Source organism: Thermobia domestica, chromosome 15 (genome assembly GCF_964235325.1).
Source record: "Thermobia domestica chromosome 15, izTheDome1.hap1.1, whole genome shotgun sequence".
Taxonomy (NCBI): Eukaryota; Metazoa; Arthropoda; class Insecta; order Zygentoma; family Lepismatidae; genus Thermobia; species Thermobia domestica.
The window spans coordinates 4,118,752-4,138,109 of NC_137468.1; the positions used below are offsets into that span (position 1 = coordinate 4,118,752).

At 34.9% G+C, this 19,358-nt stretch overlaps 1 protein-coding gene across 3 annotated transcripts in view; it reads left to right on the forward strand.

The window, feature by feature from the left end:
* The window catches only part of LOC145672040 (uncharacterized), a 168,935-nt gene that overhangs the window by 31,806 nt on the left and 117,771 nt on the right, over positions 1-19,358 (forward strand). Inside the window, exon 2 of one of the 3 annotated variants that reach the window (XM_081741247.1) lies at positions 1,731-1,934. The exons of the other annotated variants lie outside the window; for them this stretch is intronic. Coding sequence (XP_081597373.1) covers positions 1,731-1,934 — 204 coding nt within the window. The remainder of the gene's footprint in view (positions 1-1,730; positions 1,935-19,358) is intronic. 3 annotated transcript variants of the gene reach the window in all.

Consider the following 19,358-nt stretch of genomic DNA (forward strand, 5'->3'; position numbering starts at 1 on the left):
ACCAGTGTAATTAGTTTTTGAATCAGGAGCCATAAAATTTTTAACGTCCCCTAAATAGAATTTCGTATTTTCTACGAAATAAGGGCATCATACTGAGCTAAGTGATAGTTTGGGTTTTTCTACACTGTATGTAGTTCTTCAGATACAAGGCATACAAGAAAATTTTTGATTAAATGAAATATATTTTATTTTGTATCAGGGGCCACAAAAATTTTTAAAATCGAGTTTTCGTATTTTCTACCGAATAAATACATCATAGTGACTTAAATGATAGTTTGGGTTTGACTACACTATATATACGAGGATCATTTAACTCGAACTGGCAACATAGTTGTGAAATAGAATATATTGCATCACTCACTTCAAGAAGCTTACAGTCCTTCGATGTCATCTCCGCCAGCCTGTTGAACCCTTCGCCAGATGTCTGGTAACCTTTGAATACATGTCAAACCATTTTGTGAGAGGGTGTTGACAGTACACCCTAAGACACGAACAATGTTAGGAATGTCTCTGAAATGTTTGCCCCTGAGAGGTTCTTTCATTTTTGGGAAAAGATCGAAATCGCAGGTGCTCATATCCGGGGAGTATGGCGGGTGCTCCAGTACTTCCCAACCCCATCGTCGTAACAGCGTCTGTACTGGACTGGCTGTATGCATCTCATTGTCGTGTAGGAGAATTGGTCCAGACTCCAGATGGTGTGGACGTTTGCGCTGCAATGTTGGTCGCAAATGGTGACTGGGGGTATGAAGCATAGTATGCAGCATTGACGGTAACTCTCGGTGGAACTTGATGTGACAGGATAATGCCTCAGTGGTCGTATGATATTATTATCATCACCTTCACACTTGCTGGCTCTTTCCTAAACCTTCTCGATCGTGGAGATTCTGAGTGGCGCCATTCACTCAACTGACGTTTCAATTCAGGCTCCGAGGATCTTCCCCACGTTTCGTCACTTGCAATAATGCGATGCAAGAAGTCATCACCTCCCTGATTATAACGTAGAAGGTGTACGCGCGCACATTCCCACCTATGCCACTTTTGAACCTTGGTCAGAGCATGGGGTACCGATCTGGCTGCAATTTTCTCCATGCCAAGATATTGTGTTAGCATGTGGAACACTGATCCGAAAGAAATGTTCAGCTCCTGCGCCAATTCACTACAAGTCCAGTGCCGATCACCGTCAAGTAGTGTCCGTAGTCTTGCAAGATGAATTTCGTCCGTAGCGGTTCGCATATGCCCTACACCGTGCATTTTGTCTGTTGACTGTCGTCCCGCCTGAAATGCTGCAACCCATCCCGCACTGTCCGATATGGTAGAGCAGCTTCCCCACAGGTCTCTACTAATCCTGTGTGAATCGTCCTAGCATTTTGCCATCGTGCCACCTGCAATTTCATAAACACACGCTGTTTTGCACGCGTGAATACTGTTTTAGGGCAGTATTTCACACAATAATCACTTTAACAATGTCTACTCGCCATACACACCGTAATATTGGACGGCAGCAACGTTGAACTGACTCGTACACATCCACGGAGCACACTACGTTCGTCATTTGTCTCCTGCTCACACAAAACTCCAATCGTATCAGTGTTGCCAATTTCAGTTAAATGACCTCGTAGTTCTCCAGATATAAGGCCTACAAGAACATTTTTGATTGAAATATATTGAGTCTTTTGATCCAAAAATAACTACTCCTAATCATATTTCTCCTTTTTCTTTTCTCCCTACAGGTGTGTTCTTCGATTTATCTTGTTATGGGCATATATATCATAACAGTATATGACAAAACAATACAATATATGCTGACGGATGGTAAAGTTTTATATACATGGCGCTTGGTATATTGTGGAATCACTTTTTCTTCTCTCACACTTATTGTTCTTATTATCCTTATATGCGCAATTTGCAAACGAAAAAGAATTCAAGTATTGATGGTAAGTTAATTGATTTTGTACATACACTACCACTCACAAGTTTTCGAACACCTCGGATTTTTTGTAAGCATTTACATTGATCCTATTATTTTGGCACGAGAACTTGACCACCTTGCATCAGATGTACTCCTGCCTAAAGCAAAGAATTGACGACAGTTGAATTGAGGTCAGAGAGGTACTACAGATGATATGCCAATTTATAATTCATAAAATTTAAACCGAAAAAGACAATTTGATATATACATTGCATAGTATAAGCAAAAGTGTGAAAAGTGAGGCAAGATATTAGTTTTGTTTGGAAAGTTTAGTCATTTTGGAAAGTTTGGAATGCAGCGACAAAAAATTGAAAGACAAAGTAACTTTCCAAAGTTTACAGTTATCTATACCCAGGGGTAAAAGTGGATCTAAAACGGTAGGGGGACGGTAGGTAGCGGCATGACGTCACGCCACCCCCTGCCTATCTTAGCCCATTGTAATTTTTTACTAACGGGTACGCCATACTTATATTTTAAAGGTGAGGGAACGGCGTCCGCCCACGTTCCCTCTCACTTTTGCCCTGTTTATACTAGGGATGGGCAGAACCGGTTTCTATGAAAACCGAAAACCGAAAAACCGACATTTCGGTTTTCCCCAAAACCGGTTCGGTTTCACCGAAACTGGTTTCGGTGAAAACTTTTCGAAAAAACATAAGACTATTTCTGTGGAAATGGATTCGGTTTCCGGAGAACAACCAAACACCATTCTGGTCAGAAATAGAACAAATTTAAAAAAAATCGAAATCGGTTTTGAAGAAAACCGAAACCGGATCAGGTGAAAAACCGAACCGGTTTTGGAGAAAACCGATAACCGATTTCGAAGAAAACCGAACCGGTTTTGAAGAAAACCGAAACCGATTTTTTGAAAATTTTCAAAAACTGGTTTCGGTTTTTCTAAAAACCGAAAACCGAAAAACCGGTTTTTGTGCCCACCACTAGTTTATACCTTATAGATATGCTGGCATTAAAAGAAGTTTAAATCGCTATTCTTTAAAAAAGGTTAACGACAGTCAATATACATCCTTCTCTGCTGAATTGTCACTCAGTGGAAGCGTATATGTAATACTCGTCGTTACTATGGTATGTTTGGCATTTTAAACGTTATCATATCAACAATCTATAATGAACTGCAAAATTTCAAAAGCTATTCTTTCTCTTCCAAATTTCTGTCACTACATTGACTCTCTATACCTATACTTTCCAAACAAAACTAATATCTATATCAAATTGTGTTTTTTTGGGGGGTTACTTTTATGAATTATAAATTGACATATTATCTGCAGTACCAAGATTCAACTGTTGTCAAATTTGATGCTAGAGGCAGGAGTACATCTCATGCAGCGTGATAAAGTTCTCGTGCCAAAATCATAGAATCACAGTAGATGCATACAAATATCCGAAATGTACGAAAACTTTTTAGCGGTACTGTATATTATTAAGATAAGTAACAATAACGCTATTTATTATATGTGCTATACCTGTTTATCTGATCCCCATTGATTTAGATGAGGTATCAGGTCCGCAACCAGAGGTGGGCTAGGGGGAGGCCTGGCCCCCCTAAACTTTTCGTGGCCCCTCCAGTCCTTAATACAAAATGCTATTATTAATACGAAAAACACAATTTAGTTATTTGTAAGAGAATCTTTAATGACTTTGCCCCCTTCCAAATCTCTGTAGCTGGTTGCGGGCCTGTGAGGTATTATTATTTAATTTTCTTTCAAATTGACTGGAATTTTAATGACGTCATTTTATTCATTTCTTCTTCAAGTTACTTTAATGTATCTTTCATTATGAAAATAAATTTTCGTTTTATATCCTGCTAATTTAACATTATTTAAGTTTACCTGCTAAAATTATATATAGAAGAAAATTTGAACTTCAAGAAATAAGTTACACTGAAGCAGAAATCAGCAAAATCAAAACATTAAACTATAGATCATTTCAAAGAAAACAGAAAAAAGATAGTTTCTTTTGTAAAACACTTGCCTATCAACGGAGATGGTACAAACTGCATCAAAAAATTGCGACAGCTAACGCCGTGCAGTTAGATCACCCAATAGACATATTCTTATCCTACAATCATGTCTGGTAAACTGGTCCCCTCTCTCAACTTTTTTCATCTCTCCCATACTGATATCAGCAATCAACATAAGCGCAATTGTAATTTCAAAATATACATATAAAATATATATAAAATATTAGTATCGATAAAATGAAAGAATAAAAGCGAGAGGAAACGACATTCATAATGGGGGCCGCAGTGGCTCAGTGGTAGAGCGTTCACCTCTGGTGCCTGGGGTTCCGGGTTCAAACCTGCCAAGTGCCAAGTGAACTTTGTGGTGGACAAACACCGTGTGCGTGGGTTTTCTCGGGGTTCTCCCGTTTCCTCCCACTTTCTTCATTCCACCATTTCATTCATTTCTCATAATCACCGTCTCCTTTAGCCTAACCGGCATAATCGTGGGACGTAAAACTCAAAGGTACAAAGATACAAAGAAATTCATAATTTGACGTAGGGAGGAATTTAAACACCCCCCCTCACACACAATGAAAAATTGTAGACAATGTGTGTCTGTTAGACAGAGGTACAGTAAAAGCTCCTTATTCGCGCTTCCTTCATTCGCGTTTTCACTATTCGCCGATTAAAAAAATGCGACCCAATTCCTATATTCGCGGATCTAATCGGTACATACATACATAATAATAAAAAGGATTCCAATAGGTATCCTTTGTAAACGCCATCAAATGGACTAATAAAATGTAAAATATACCTTATTACAACTTTGCCTAAAGTATGTTGTTAAATGATATCGCCGCTGTATTGGTTCGGACTTTGACATAAGCCGCCTTCGCCGCGATCGGTGTTTTTGAGAATGTAAACAAACAATGAAAGCAACCTTATTGCTCAATGAATAAAGTATATTTTTAAATGCCGTCACATTATTAGACGTTCCGTCCTTTGTTAAGAGCCGCTTTGCGTGTTTTATTGTTTCGTCTTTCGATTCGTTACAAAAGTTGTGATCGAGTAACACGTCTCTACCGCTGTCTTCCTAATTTATACAGCAATGCCAATAAAGAAAATGAGAACCGAGTTTCGACACGAAAAACATCTGTGTTTGAACTTAAAGTGAAAATAGAAATGCTTGATCGTTTACGCCTTGGAGAGTCGTTTGCATCCATATCACCCTCATTCAATGTCAACGAATCAACTGTACGATCGATAAAAATTCCGAAGATAAAATAAGGTCGTCTGTAGCTTCAACTTCACTGTCAGCGAAAATTGTTCGTGATCCAGCAATAGAAAAAATGGAAGTGGCGTTGTCATTATGGGTAGAAGACCGCAACCAAAAAAGTGTGCTCCTGAGTGGTCCAATGGTCCGGGAGAAGGCAAAGCGTCTGTACGCTCATTTTAAAGAACCTGATGGTAGTTGTAGTGGTGAATGTACAGATGGAGGATTTCAAGCATCGGAAGGTTGGTTCAATAAATTTAAGGTGAGACAATCATTGCATAACATTAAAATCGTTGGAGAAGCTGCATCTGCAGACACTGCTGCAGCAGAACGATATGCAGAAGAATTTGCAAACTTAGTAGCTGATGGAGGATACAAACCTGAGCAAGTATTTAATGCAGACGAAACTACACTGTTTTGGAAGAGAATGCCATACAAAACATTCATTTCTAAAAGCGAAAAGTCTGCTCCTGGATTTAAGGCAGCAAAGGATAGTTACACTGCTGCTATGTTCTAATGCATCTGGAGATTGTGTCATTAAACGACTGATGCTTTACAGATCGTTAAATCCTTGGGCTTTAAAAAATCAAAACAAGGGCGACCTGCCAGTATTTTGGCGTGCTAATAAGAAAGCGTGGGTTACAAGCGCTATTTTTTGTTACTGGTTCCGGAATTGTTTTGTTTATGAAGTTGAAACCTATTTAAAAAAAACAGAATTTAGACTTTAAAGCATTCTAGTTTTGGACAATGCACCAGCTCATCCTCGTGAACTTGAAACTATGCATCCAAATATAAAAGTGACATTTTTACCTCCCAACACGACGGCTTTGCTTCAACCTATGGACCAAGGAATAATCCAAGCCTTTAAGCTCCATTACATTAGACGAACCTTCAAAATCGTATTGGATAACATGGAATGTAATCCTAATATGAATGTTATGGAATGCTGGAAGCAATTTGTCATAGCAAAATCCATCGTAAACATAAAAGAATCATTGGAAGAACTGAAGCCACACACATTGAAGTCATACTGAAAAAAAAAAAAAAAAACTGTGGCCTGCTCTGACTGCGGAAAATGTTGACTGCAACCGACTTGTAGGAAATGTTAAATTCACAGCCCATTGAAGAAGAGGATTCAACAAGCACTAGAAACGTGACATTTAATTTAAAAAATCTTAGTGAGGGTTTAAGAATGGCAAATGAGCTTTGTGATTTCTTTATGAAAATTGATCCGTCTATGGAACGAAGTCTTATTTCTAAGAGGCAAATTGCTAATGCCACTAGTGAATATCAGTCTGAATTGAAGGAGGTTTTGAAAACTGCCATGCAAGAAAAAATTACAAAATTCTTCAAACCATTGCCCAAGCTTGAAGAGAATAATTAATTAATATGGTCAAAAACTTCAATTACAGTAAATTGATTTCTTCATGTATGCATTTGTTTTTATTTTGTCACCTAGGAACGTATCCCATATAAATTACCATTCCGTATTCACGGTTTCTGTATTCGCGGCATATTTATGGAACATATTCCCCGCGAGTAAAGAGCTTTTACTGTACAGAAGTGAGAAAGAAAAAGAGAGACAAGAAGAAAAGAGAGCACTGATAAAAATACTGAATTTAAACGTAGGAAGAAAAGAACCTAGCATTATAAAGTTCCGTTTCCAGAAAATCCAACAGTAATATAGGAGTAACTTTTTTAAAATTAGGTTTTCAGGACTATTCGAATATATAGATGAAGCACAAGAAATTCCTTAAGTTATTTTGAAAATGAATAGCAAACTTGGTGGTTAAATTAAATACTCAATTTCAAGTGAAACTGTAGAGTTCCGAAACACACCTAGGATACTGTCAAAAATTTAACACACATACTTTGTTTCCTTGTGGTTCTGTTGCAAATTCGGTAGTGTTCATTGAACGTAGTGATCCGAAATGTATTATGATAAAACTAGTAGATAGCGTAGGTCACATGTTTCACTCCAGACTACTAATGCAAACTGAACAAAAAAAAGAGAAAAGAAAAGAAACATCACTCTAGACTACAAATGCAAACTGAACACAAAAAAAGAGAAAAGAAAAGAAACATCACTCTAGACTACAAATGCAAACTGAACACAAAAAAAGAGAAAAGAAAAGAAACATCACTCTAGACTACAAATGCAAACTGAACACAAAAAAAGAGAAAAGAAAAGAAAGAAAAAAGAAAGAAAAATGAATGAGTGGTATTTTATTGCAAAATTTCTATCAGAAAGAATCTGTTAAAAGTAGAAACTGTATGATAATGAACAGTTACAAATGTTCAAAAGGAAAAATTAATGTTTCATATAGACGCAGCAGACTTTGCACATTTAATGTTTCAAACGTGAAGAAAACATTGAATTTTAGTATGGAACCGAATTTTGTGTTAAAGTAATATAAATAAAATCTTCTATTGAAATAATCAAAAAGGGGTCCATTTTCTAGTAATCTCTGAATATCCACTCTCGAGTTCACGTATTGCAAATATAACATTGTAATCGTACAGATAGAATGAAAACGCTAGAGCTGAAACGGATCTTCACATCAGTCGGATGGTGTGGATTAGCTTATCGACCAAAACTCTGTCGAGGATTCCAACCCGTAGTGACACGGTAATTTGATTGAGACCGGTAACCCGCAGGATAAAAAGATATATTTTTTATTTCCTTGCGCTTAAACAGATTTCTGTCAGAGGTGACCAGGACTGTAGGTGTTATCCTCAGCATGAAAAACAAGACGCCAAATTTGCAGTTAGTTAGATCTTGCAAACCGGATCGATCGGGCTAATCATCAGACCATCAAAACAGCCTCAGTTTTAACTGTGAAAAAAGCACACAAAGTGTATATGTGTAAGTGTGTGTGTGTGTGTGTGTGAGAGAGAGAGAGAGAGAGAGAGAGAGAGAGAGAGAGAGAATAGAAAGATACAAAGACATTATAAAGAAACGTTAAAAAAAGAGAGCGAAAGATGAATATAAATATGAAAACTACTTATCATTACACTGTATGATGAATAAGGCAGACATTATTTACTCGGATTATCGCCAATGATGCCTTATAAGTTCTCCAACCGGAGATAAATCTGTTTGCAGCTATTATTTTATGTGGAAAAATATACTACCCGATGGGGAATCGAACCGAGATTTACCGTTGGGAAGTCTAGCACTAGACCGATATTCCACCGATTATTCTACCCAAAATTTCTTGGTATAGTGTTTCTTTCTAAGAACAATAATATGAAAAGTGGATACTTCAGATCAATGAATGTTTCAATTGTCCTAGTAATTCCCATATATATTATTTGCTCTTTCCCAATCAACATTCGTAAATCGTATCTATCATGATACAGGTGTTTGCTTCCACATTCTTGACGGTTGCTCGTTTAGTATGAGAAATCACTCGTCGGTTTTTCAGGATCACTTTGTTAAAAAGACTGGCTTAAACAGGGTTTGAACCTATGTTGCGTAGCTGTACTACTCGTAAATCCAGTACGTTAACCCTACATTATCCTGCCACTTAAACTATAAGCCAAATATTACACGTCCTATTCGAGGCCTGGAGAATAAATTACTGTCCACTAATAAACGAAATAACATACAATCCAAAAAATATAGAAATAATAAGATATTATGCTGTAATTTCGCTATGCAACTTCAAAAGTACGCTTATAATAATAATAATAATAATAATAATAATAATAATAATAATAATAATAATAATAATAATATAGTAAGTTTTCACTTTCACTGTATAGTTGTCACTTCAACGAATAATAAAAGCAGTATGCTCTTATACTTGTGACGCCACGCACAAATGCTTAAACGGGATCAATCTAGCAAACATTCTTTGAAGATCAGGCACCTGCCCCATTTTCTCTTCTGTTTCCACCATAATGTCCATACGTGGATTTTATCCTCCATAATGTCCATAGGAATGAGAAGGTATTGATCTTACACTCGCTAGCAGTACACTACACATGTTATTGTCGAATGAGTTTGGGTGTAGCGTTAAAAAAATATCTACGTACGTCTTGTTTGCGCGTGAACATGGGTGTAAGTCCGTTAGGGACTTTAGAACACATTGGTTCTTAATATACTTTATCCACAATTGTAAGTCCCGTTGTTAGGAGCTCAGTTCTTCGTTTTATTCTTTCGTAGTAATTTGATCATGTTTAGTTCCGGTAATAGTTTTCGTCCTCACGTATTGTTTTTACTTTTTCTTTTGTTTTTAAAATATATCCAAATAAATACCCTATAATTACTCCTATATTGAATGTTAAACGCCATTTACAATTGGTAAAGAACAAAAATTTAGCGTTCCGGCGTAGCTGCAAAAAGTATTAAAAAGCAGAAGTTGCGTTTACCATTATGTTTGTATTAATCGCTCATATAATACCACAATTATCAGCATGTGAGATTTAACTATTTATATTCTCCAAATATTGGGAGGTCTATAAAGATAACTATATGTCTATACGTATTATTGACTTTCCAAGAGGTGTGAAGATAAGTTTCCGTCCATTAATATGAAGTTCTGGGAACCCACACAGCAGTGAAATATTTTCAAAAGGTTTCTAAAACGTACCATCATTTTCCTTCAGAAAATGTATCCTACTTCCCTTAAGGAAATATATTCCATATGTTGTTGAAAACATTTTCCAAATAATACTGAAAATATTTTCGCAATATACTCAAAAACGTTGTAGAAATATTTTATACGCCGTTAGAAAAGTTTTCCAGAAAATGTTTTCTGTATCATTTCCACACATTACTGAAAATGTATTTGAAACGTTTTATACAATGTTAACGGAATGGTTTTTAAAATGTTTCACATGGAATATTTTAAAATCATTTGCCAATAACACTGAAAATCATTTGTCTAAAATAAAGAAATTTTTTCTAAATATTTTTACAATGTATTGGGTACTTAGTTGAAATGTTTTCTGAAGATTTCTAATCCATTTTTGACAAAAATTAATGTTCTGTAAAATAATAATTTTAAAATATTTTCCACTCATACCAAAAATTATTTTCTATACATGACAAAAAATATTTAGTGAATATTTTCCGTACATCACAGAAAATATTTAGTGAATATTTTCCGTACATCACAGAAAATATTTACTGAACATTTTCTGTGCATGACAGAAAATATTTAGAGAATATTTTCTGTACATGACAAAATATTTAGAGAACATTTTTTGTACATGACAAAATATTTAGAGAATATTTTCTGTACAAGACAGAAAATATTCAGAGAATATAAGGTAGACATATCAAAAACATTTTCAAATTATTTTCCTTGGTGTCTTGTAACAGTAGAAAATGTTTTGAAAATATTAAACGTTTTAGATATGAATTTGTGCTAAGAAAGAAAATATTTACGATTCAGTTTTCAAATAGCAATTGATATGTTTTTGATTGGTTATTGTATGTAGTTTCAAAACGTACTTAAAATACTTTCTAATGAATTCTGGTTTTCACACAGAATATTTTAAATTCTTTCTGAATATTTTTTCGTCATTACCACGATAACACCTAAAGTTTGAAATACATTTCTTTCTTCAATACTGAAGGAAATGCATACTGAACAGTTTTCCAACTCTTGTAAGTTAAAATATCTGAATTTCATTTTTACAAATTGATGGGATGGTAGAAGTCTGTGTATGTTGGAACCCGTTTAGAACACACGAATACTTCTATCATCACATAAATTTGAAGTAAATTCTAGTATTCTAACTTATAGGTTGAAGAAAGAAATGTATTTCAAACTGCAGGTGTTTTGGTGGTAATGACGGAAAAATATTCAAAAAGAATTTAAAATATTTCTCTGCGAAAACCAGAAAATGTTAGAAAATACTTCAAGTAAGTTCTGAAACTACATACAATAACAAATCAAAAACATATCAATTGCTATTTGAAAAATAAATCGTAAATATTTTCTTTGTTAGCACAAATACGTCTGAAACTAGTTTAATATTTTCTTAACATTTGCTACTGCTACAAAACACCAAGAAAAATAATTTGAAAATTTTTTTGATTTGTCTACCTTATATTCTCTGAATATTTTCTATCATGTACAGAAAATATTTTGTCATGTACCCGGGATCCCTTAATATTACAAGGCGACACCACAGGGGGCACTGTGCAGTACAAGTGGAGAAAACTAAATTACCTCGGACACACATTCTATATTTATGCCAATATTCATTGAAAAATGATATGGAGGAACAATAACAATCGGAACAAATCACATGCATTTTGTGAAAAGTATTCTTAATGGAACTAAAAAAAAATGCTATAGTACAGTTTCTTACAGAAGTATTAAAAATATACGAAACTTACAAACACGTGTATATAATGAGTTTTTCTTATAAAGAATCACTATAAAACGTGATCATATCACCATGAAACCATTTTATTGCACCATGACTCTTAACACAAGGATGACGTGGACCACTCAGATGTCCACAGTCGAGGTGTCTTAATTGTGATCTTCGTTGTATGTTTTACACAACACTAAAACAGCTATTGTAGTGCGTAGAATAAATAACAGAGCACAAGGAAGACATCCCAGTTATCAACATGTGAGTGGTTCATGTCGTCCTTGTGTTGAAAGTCATGATGAAATAACTCGAGTACAAAGAAATCAGGTCTACTCAGCTAAAGTACATAATTACAAAAATAAAGAAAATGCAAGACTGGACTAAGGTTTGAACCTGTAACTTCAACTTACCGTGTCGATGCATTAACCACTAGGCTACTCACTGTTTCCGAATAGTCATTCATTCTACCACTCCTGAAGTCAGTGCTCAAGCAACCAGACCGCATTGACTATACCGCAACTTGTGAAGTACTTGGGCAACCAGTGTCTATACTACAGAACCCCACTGGTGGTAAGATTTATACATGATAAATGGGGAAAATAACTTATTTTATATCATGTAAATATGTAATGCGATATACAATCGATTATTTCTTTGAGTTATCGTATATAATAGAGAAATTATCCTTAAAATGATCTAAATTCCACCATCCTACATTACTTATGATTAGATAATAAACCGAAAGCCAAATAAAGGAATGAACCTTTAAAAGACAATACATAAAATAAAATCCTGTAGATTTACTGACAATAATTACAGTAATAATTTATTACATTTTACATTAAGTATACATTTGTAGTACACAATATATTTAATGTCAATACATAAACAAGAAGTCTATATTAATTTAAGTCTACTAATTGCATACCGTACAATATAATAGTTTGAAATGTATATACACCTCATCAGTGTTTCAATTTTAACAAGTTTTATTTAACATTAAAAAAAACACACTTACTTTGTAAGAAAAGTTCGAACAGAGTTGCACCTTACAAATTCTTCCCCACACCCTAGTATTGTAGTTCAGAAGATGACTGTACCAATCACCGAAAACCAAGCAGCAGAATCATGCGTTTACTTAGTCCCCCCTCCCCTCAACACACACAAAATAAGTTAAACTATTTCTTGAAAACTTCTCTGTCACCTTCATCTAAGAATATATTTAACGATACGACGTAGGTATATTATACATTACTTTAGAATCTGAAGTGTGATTTAACTGCCATAAATTAAAACTCAGCATAATATGCACGCAAATTACCTTAAATGAGTACCATACACATCACATGAAGCGAGCTACGCCAATAAAAAAAACACAGTCAATAAAAATTAATTAGATCTTCAAACTATATTTTTAAATTGGTGTTATGTTGACGCTATGAATTTTGGGCTTCCTATACTAAATGTCTCTATGCCAAACTCTCTCTATATAAAACGTTTTTCGTCGAATCTGCAAATTGAGCAAGCCGCGCGCTACTGATGGGAGGCTGATGATAGTTCATCACATAGGAAAACACTTTGAAATGCTAGGTGAGTCACAACACTTTCTTCCTTTTTCTGGGATTCATCCTTACTTACGGTCAAATTTGGTACCGTTCATCTCGGTTGATAGCCTCCAAACACAGTGGACTCCTAAAATAAAGCAATTGTTGTAAAATTACTATTTGTAGCATGTGTGGCAAAATTTAAAAACGAAAGATATCTCAGAATCAAGGTTAAGTCAAACGAAGCGTTTTATGCTTTTTTTTTTATCTTACCTCAGGCTATCCAAAATACTAAAACATTGTTTCCTATACTTTTGGAAGTTATATACTAAATATCTTAATAACTATCACTCAAATTTGGTACGCTGAATAAAGTTATAGTGTAGATATAGAATTGAAACTATGATCAAAACTTAAAATAATATTACAGAACACAATAAACTTAACTTAGGATGAAAACGGAAACTGTAGATGCATGAGTATTACTGAGTATTAGTAAGGAAGGAAAGTAACTCAGCTGGGTTACGAGTTTGACAGAGTTCATACACAGAAATCGTTCGGTGGTTTATATTTCCTGCTTCGACTTAAAAGATAAAGAAGATAAGCTCGCTTTAAAAAGAGTTTAAAAAAAACTTTTAAAAGATTTAATTTATTCTGAATTTTTGTTCAGTATTTGCAAATAAATAATGTAGAAAACCGACACAAAGCTTGCCCGCTGGACTCTGGCGCCCAAATCCCACTCCGCTATATGCATGCCTACCATAAAGTAATAGAGATATAAACTTTTTTTTTTTTAAAAAAAGTGCAGATTAAGCCTAGCTTAATATTTACATTTTTTTAAACGATACCTACAGTATGGCGCTAAATTCGTCGTACAAAAGCAGAGGAGTGTTTCCTGAGAGTAAAACAAACAAAAAAGTTCCAATAAACTTGGGGCGAAAAGCCCATCATTCACGTGTTATAGGATGCCGAAAACATAAAAAATCAATTCTTAAGGTCCATAGCTCCAAAACTATGGGACCAACCAAAGTCGGGTCAAGACTTCACTTAGGAACTAATATGTGCTCTATCCAAAAATACATGTTTTAGGATCCTAAGGTACTCACTCAACAATGTTATGGAGGTAGTTGGAGAGTACTTTATATCATAGGCCCGTAGTCGAACTCCCTCTATAAACATTGTTGTGGAAGCACCTCAGGATTCTGAAACACGCATTTTTGGACAGGGAACATACTAGTTCCTAAGTGAAGTCTTGACCGGACCAAGGTAGGTCCCATAATTTTGGAGCTATAAACCTTTAAAATTCATTTTTTCATGATTTCAGCAGCCTATAACACATAAATGATGGGGTTTTCGCCCTATGTTTATTGAAACTTTTTTTTTTACTCTCAGGAATCACCCCTCTGCTTTTGTACACCGAATTTAGCGCCATACTGTATAAATTAATAAGGTAGAAGTATATGTGGTCCTTCTCACTATGCTCACTTATATATATATCTTAAAGGCTAGTGATAAATAACACCAGCTCTCTGCTCCTATACCACCCTGTGATACCGGAGCAGGGTGTTTGGGCGCGAGACGTTTGGACGCAAAGCCGTATATCTAAATAGGTTAATCTACTTAAATGGGTTATAATGTACTTCAAAAATAGAAACCGGATGATTACGTACTAAAAGCCTTAAAAATAGGCATTAATATCACTAAAACTCAAAAAATATCTGCACAACCTAAAATTAAGAAGTTCGGAAAGGTTAAATTTGATCCACATTTTCTTTAAAATGCCATGGCAAACAGTCACTGAAATTCTCAGTTGCAACAAATGCTTAATTTAGTCCTGATATTTTTTTTATAATGCAGAAAAAAATGGGTCTAATTATTTTGTTTTTAGAATGATATATCATATATATCCTAATTTCAGGAAAATCGGAGACAATGACGTGCAGAAATTTTTTTTTTTCAGCATGAATCTATATTGGGCTAAAATAAAATTTGGTGTAGGCATCCTACAACACCCCAAAATAAACTTCTGTGAAGTTATCTTTACACTATCTCTAACGTAAAGGATATTCATAACTTCATAGCAATTCATAACACTGCATTACTGCTTATTACTACGTATTTGCAACACAGATAATTGGAAAGGAAACAACAGTGAAATCTAATATACCTATTGAATAATTTACTTTGTCTTATGTTACAATTACCATGACATTAACATTCCATGACGGAATTATGGGCTAAATCCAGCATTATTCTGCAATGTCAACAGTTTCAAAATTCTGTACGGCGAATACTTTTATCAGCATGAATATATTTTCTTTCAGTTCAGTTGATTTTGAGTTTAACGTCCCGTGAACAGCGAGGCTTATACAAAACGTGAACCTACTGATTAACGTGGAATCCGAACCACGACGTGAGCTCTCGTCGGGAATTTTCTTCTTTTCTTGGGCGGATCGTCTTCTCGAAGCATTGCCTCGTGTCCTGCTTCTCTTTTTTCCTTCGAAATTCATCAATAAAGCGCCAAATCAACCAATGTTGTCCCTTTACGTTCGATATATTATAAAGAATAGAAGTTTGTTTATTTTGGGGTGTCATTGGCTGCCTACAGTAAATTTTATTTGACCCATTCTTCCTATTTAAATGTATAGTTAGGGCCTATTTCTATGAAAATTTATTAATATTATAGTGTCTCAACTTTCTATCAATACAATAGTCTCAACTATATGGTTTAATGGGCATATCGAATAATAATAATAAAACATTCAATAAATACTCACTTCCTGAACTACCCAATACATAGCATAAAGAACACAATTTTCATTCCAAAACCAGCTCGTATTCATTTTTTCTGGTCTCTCGGAACAGGTCAGTACTTAATAAACATTTCTTATGTTTTGTACAATGTGTTTTAATAATCTATTATAGAAAAAGAAAATGCAAAAAATTAAAATATGTACAGTATTTTACAAATTTTAAGTCACATCTTTATAGTAACTAAGAATTAAGGAGAAACGTACATTGTTATTAACTTAAATTAGATATCTGGTGCCTTCCATTTCAATTCAGGCAAAAATAAATAAATAAAAAATAAAATTGTACCATCACCATCTCAGATATTGTTCAAACTTTATTTTTATAGGAACTAGACATGTTTTTAAGGGAACCGTATTTTTTTTTTGTCGAAAAAAAAATTCCCACCAAGTAATATGCCTCAAGGACGGGGAGTACAATTCATGAATTGTAGAAAACGTGGAAAATGGTCAAATTCGGAGCCTCACTATTCAGCAATGGAGATATGTAGAGTTATAATTCTTGTTGTGGTATTCACATAGGGATATGAATAAAATATATTTTATTATAGTTTGGTTTGCGCATGCGTATGTTTTTGTACATAAATTAACAAATGAACTTAAGTTCATGTGAAAAGTCGAAGTTTATGCTTTTTTCGAGCACTTCCGGTTCGAATTTTAAATTCCGTTTTCACGGTTGGTAAGACCTAGTTACCCGCTCCCCCCCCCAAAAAAAAAGTATCGCTTCTGTGTGCAACCGTTTTATCGCAAAAAATTCGAGAAATCGTCAAATTTTCAAAAATCGTCATTTTCTCGAAAACATCATAATTTAAAATTCTTAAATTTTGTCAGATGGTTCAACTGTACATGAATAATAAACACACCAAATAGCATTCTCGACCAATGTTTCATGAATGAACTACAGCCTTTTTAAGTTAGCGAACTTTCGTTAACTTTGAAGTCACAGTTGGCAACAATGAAAACAATGAAAGTGTAAAAAAAATGCTACCGCAAAGCATCGTGTAAAATTTCAAGATACAAATTCCATTTTACTGCATGTGGACTTTGCTTAAATTGGACTGTTAGTCTGCAAAGGGAAGTTCAGAGTGATCACTGGAGAAACGAGCATATCTCCTTCTTTACGGGAGTGATATATTATTAAGAAACAACTGACAGTTTTGCTGTAATAAGCAATGACAAAACACAGGATCCGGCTCGTACTCATAGCCATGAAAAAGATTCTAAAAATACTCGAAGAAAAGCGAAAATATACGTTATAGAAAAAGGTTCGAATACGTGAAAATAAGTGTCTACAATTTAATAAACCGTTTCAGTGATTTCTGATGGTGCTGCATTCCACTTTAAAAATTGCTTTCAGATGTCCAAGATGCAGACAGGTCCGATAAAGGAGTGGCTTTTCAGTGAAACCGGCCGTGGTAAGGGCCTCTGCAACGTATTGGGGAGAGAGGGGATAAGAATGTGGCAACACGGGAAAACGAAAAACAGATTCACAGTATTAAACCTGCAGAAAAATTTGTGAGTATAGTGCAAGTACCAACTCCGGGTATTGCTCTCGTCTTGTTGCCGAAAACCGAATTCGACAATTAAAAAAAAAGTGGGAAAGTGTGCGACCGGTAACTGGTATTTAACGAAGTCATCTTTGGCTTTTATGGCAGTAACGGGTCACCATGGACTAACTTCATGCTTTCCCCAAAATCGAGCTTCTGCAATTCAAAGTGTACATTTAAGAAATCTGCAAAAATGAAATTTTGTTGCATACATATCTGATAATCTGTGATGGATAGCAGAAATATTATCAATAAATCACAAATTACATGAAATTGCAGTGTTCTTTGTGTTTCCAGGAGGCGCGGTGGCTCAGTGGTAGAGCGTTCACCTCCGGTGCTTGGGGTCCTTGGTTCGATCCCAGCTCGCGCCGTGTGGACTTTGTGGTGGACAAACACCGTGCTAGTGGGTTTTTCGGGTTTCTCCCGTTTCCTCCCACTTTCTTCATTCCACCATTTCACTCATTTCTCATAATCACTGTCTCCTTTATCCTAACCGGCATTAACGTGGGACGTAAAACTCCCAAGGTTTCATTTAATTTTTTTTCTTTGTTTCCACATGGACCTTCAACAGGGTACAGGTTTCCAGAATATAAGTGTTTTGTGACTATCGACAACGTGCTACGAGTTGTGAGTGCACCAACACCTATTAAGGCATCTGCCATAGTTACATGCTATTAGCGAAGAAGACACTAAGCAAGCAAATAATTACCGTACTTCAGAGTGGAATAATTACCGTACTTCAGTGAAACTTTGTTTCCGAAAACCATTTTAAGCAAGTTTAAAATTTGTTTCGTAATCGTAATTTTCACCTCAGGTTACATCGGTTTAAGAAAACGGAGAAGGGGGAGGCTCATCTTATTATTCCAGAGAGCCTTTTTGATCAAAATAAAAAAGAGGAGCCAGGAAAAACTTTTATTCTTTACTTAATGAATGTGAACCACAAACATCATCAAATTGTTGCACTTTCATTGTTTTCAGTGTTGCCAACGGTGATATTGAAGTTAATGAAACTTCGCTAACTTCAAGAGGCTTTAGTTCATTCATGAAGCATTGGTCGACAATGCTATTTGGTGTGTTTATTATTCATATAAAGTTGAACAATTTGACATTTCAGGATTTTAAATTTTGGTGATTTCGAGAAAGGTGATTTTTGAAAATTTGAGGTTTCTCGAATTTTTTCCGACAAAACGGTTGCACACACAAGCAATACAATTTTTTTTTCGAGATGCGGGTAACTAGGTCTTACCAACCGTAAAATAGATTTTTAAAATTCGAACCGGAAGTGCTCAATGCAAACTTCGACTTTTCAGATAAACTTACGTTCATTTGTTAATTTATGTACCAAAAGATACGCATGCGCAAACCAAACTATAATAAAATATATTTTATTTATATCCCTATGTACACTCATGTCCAAAATGATTGTCGCATATCTATAAGTGTCTTCTTGTAAGAATATACTTTGATAGATTTTGCAGGGTACTATTGATGCTGACACTACATGTATAATCGGGAAATGTATATTCGTAGTAAATTTCAGAAGAAAAGAATTACAAACACGAAAATTAGAATGAGTAAATCAAAATGTTGCTAAATGGACAAGAAAGTTTTATTTTCGTTTTATTGTTCTTATTTACTGCTCTTTTAACATGAAATTTGCCACATACATCGTCTTTCCCGATTATACACATACTAACATTATAAGAAATACCGGACGAATTCGTTATCAAATTATATTCCTACAACAACATATTTATAGACATGCGCCTGATTTACATAAGAGTTGTACTTCTGCACTTCTGAAGCACAGAGTTAAGTTGTTCTAAAGGAGAATATGCTTTCGGAAAGAAGAACAGGTTACAAATACAAAACATACCTAAAATATAAAAACTTACTCTTTTCTTTATCATAGCACTATC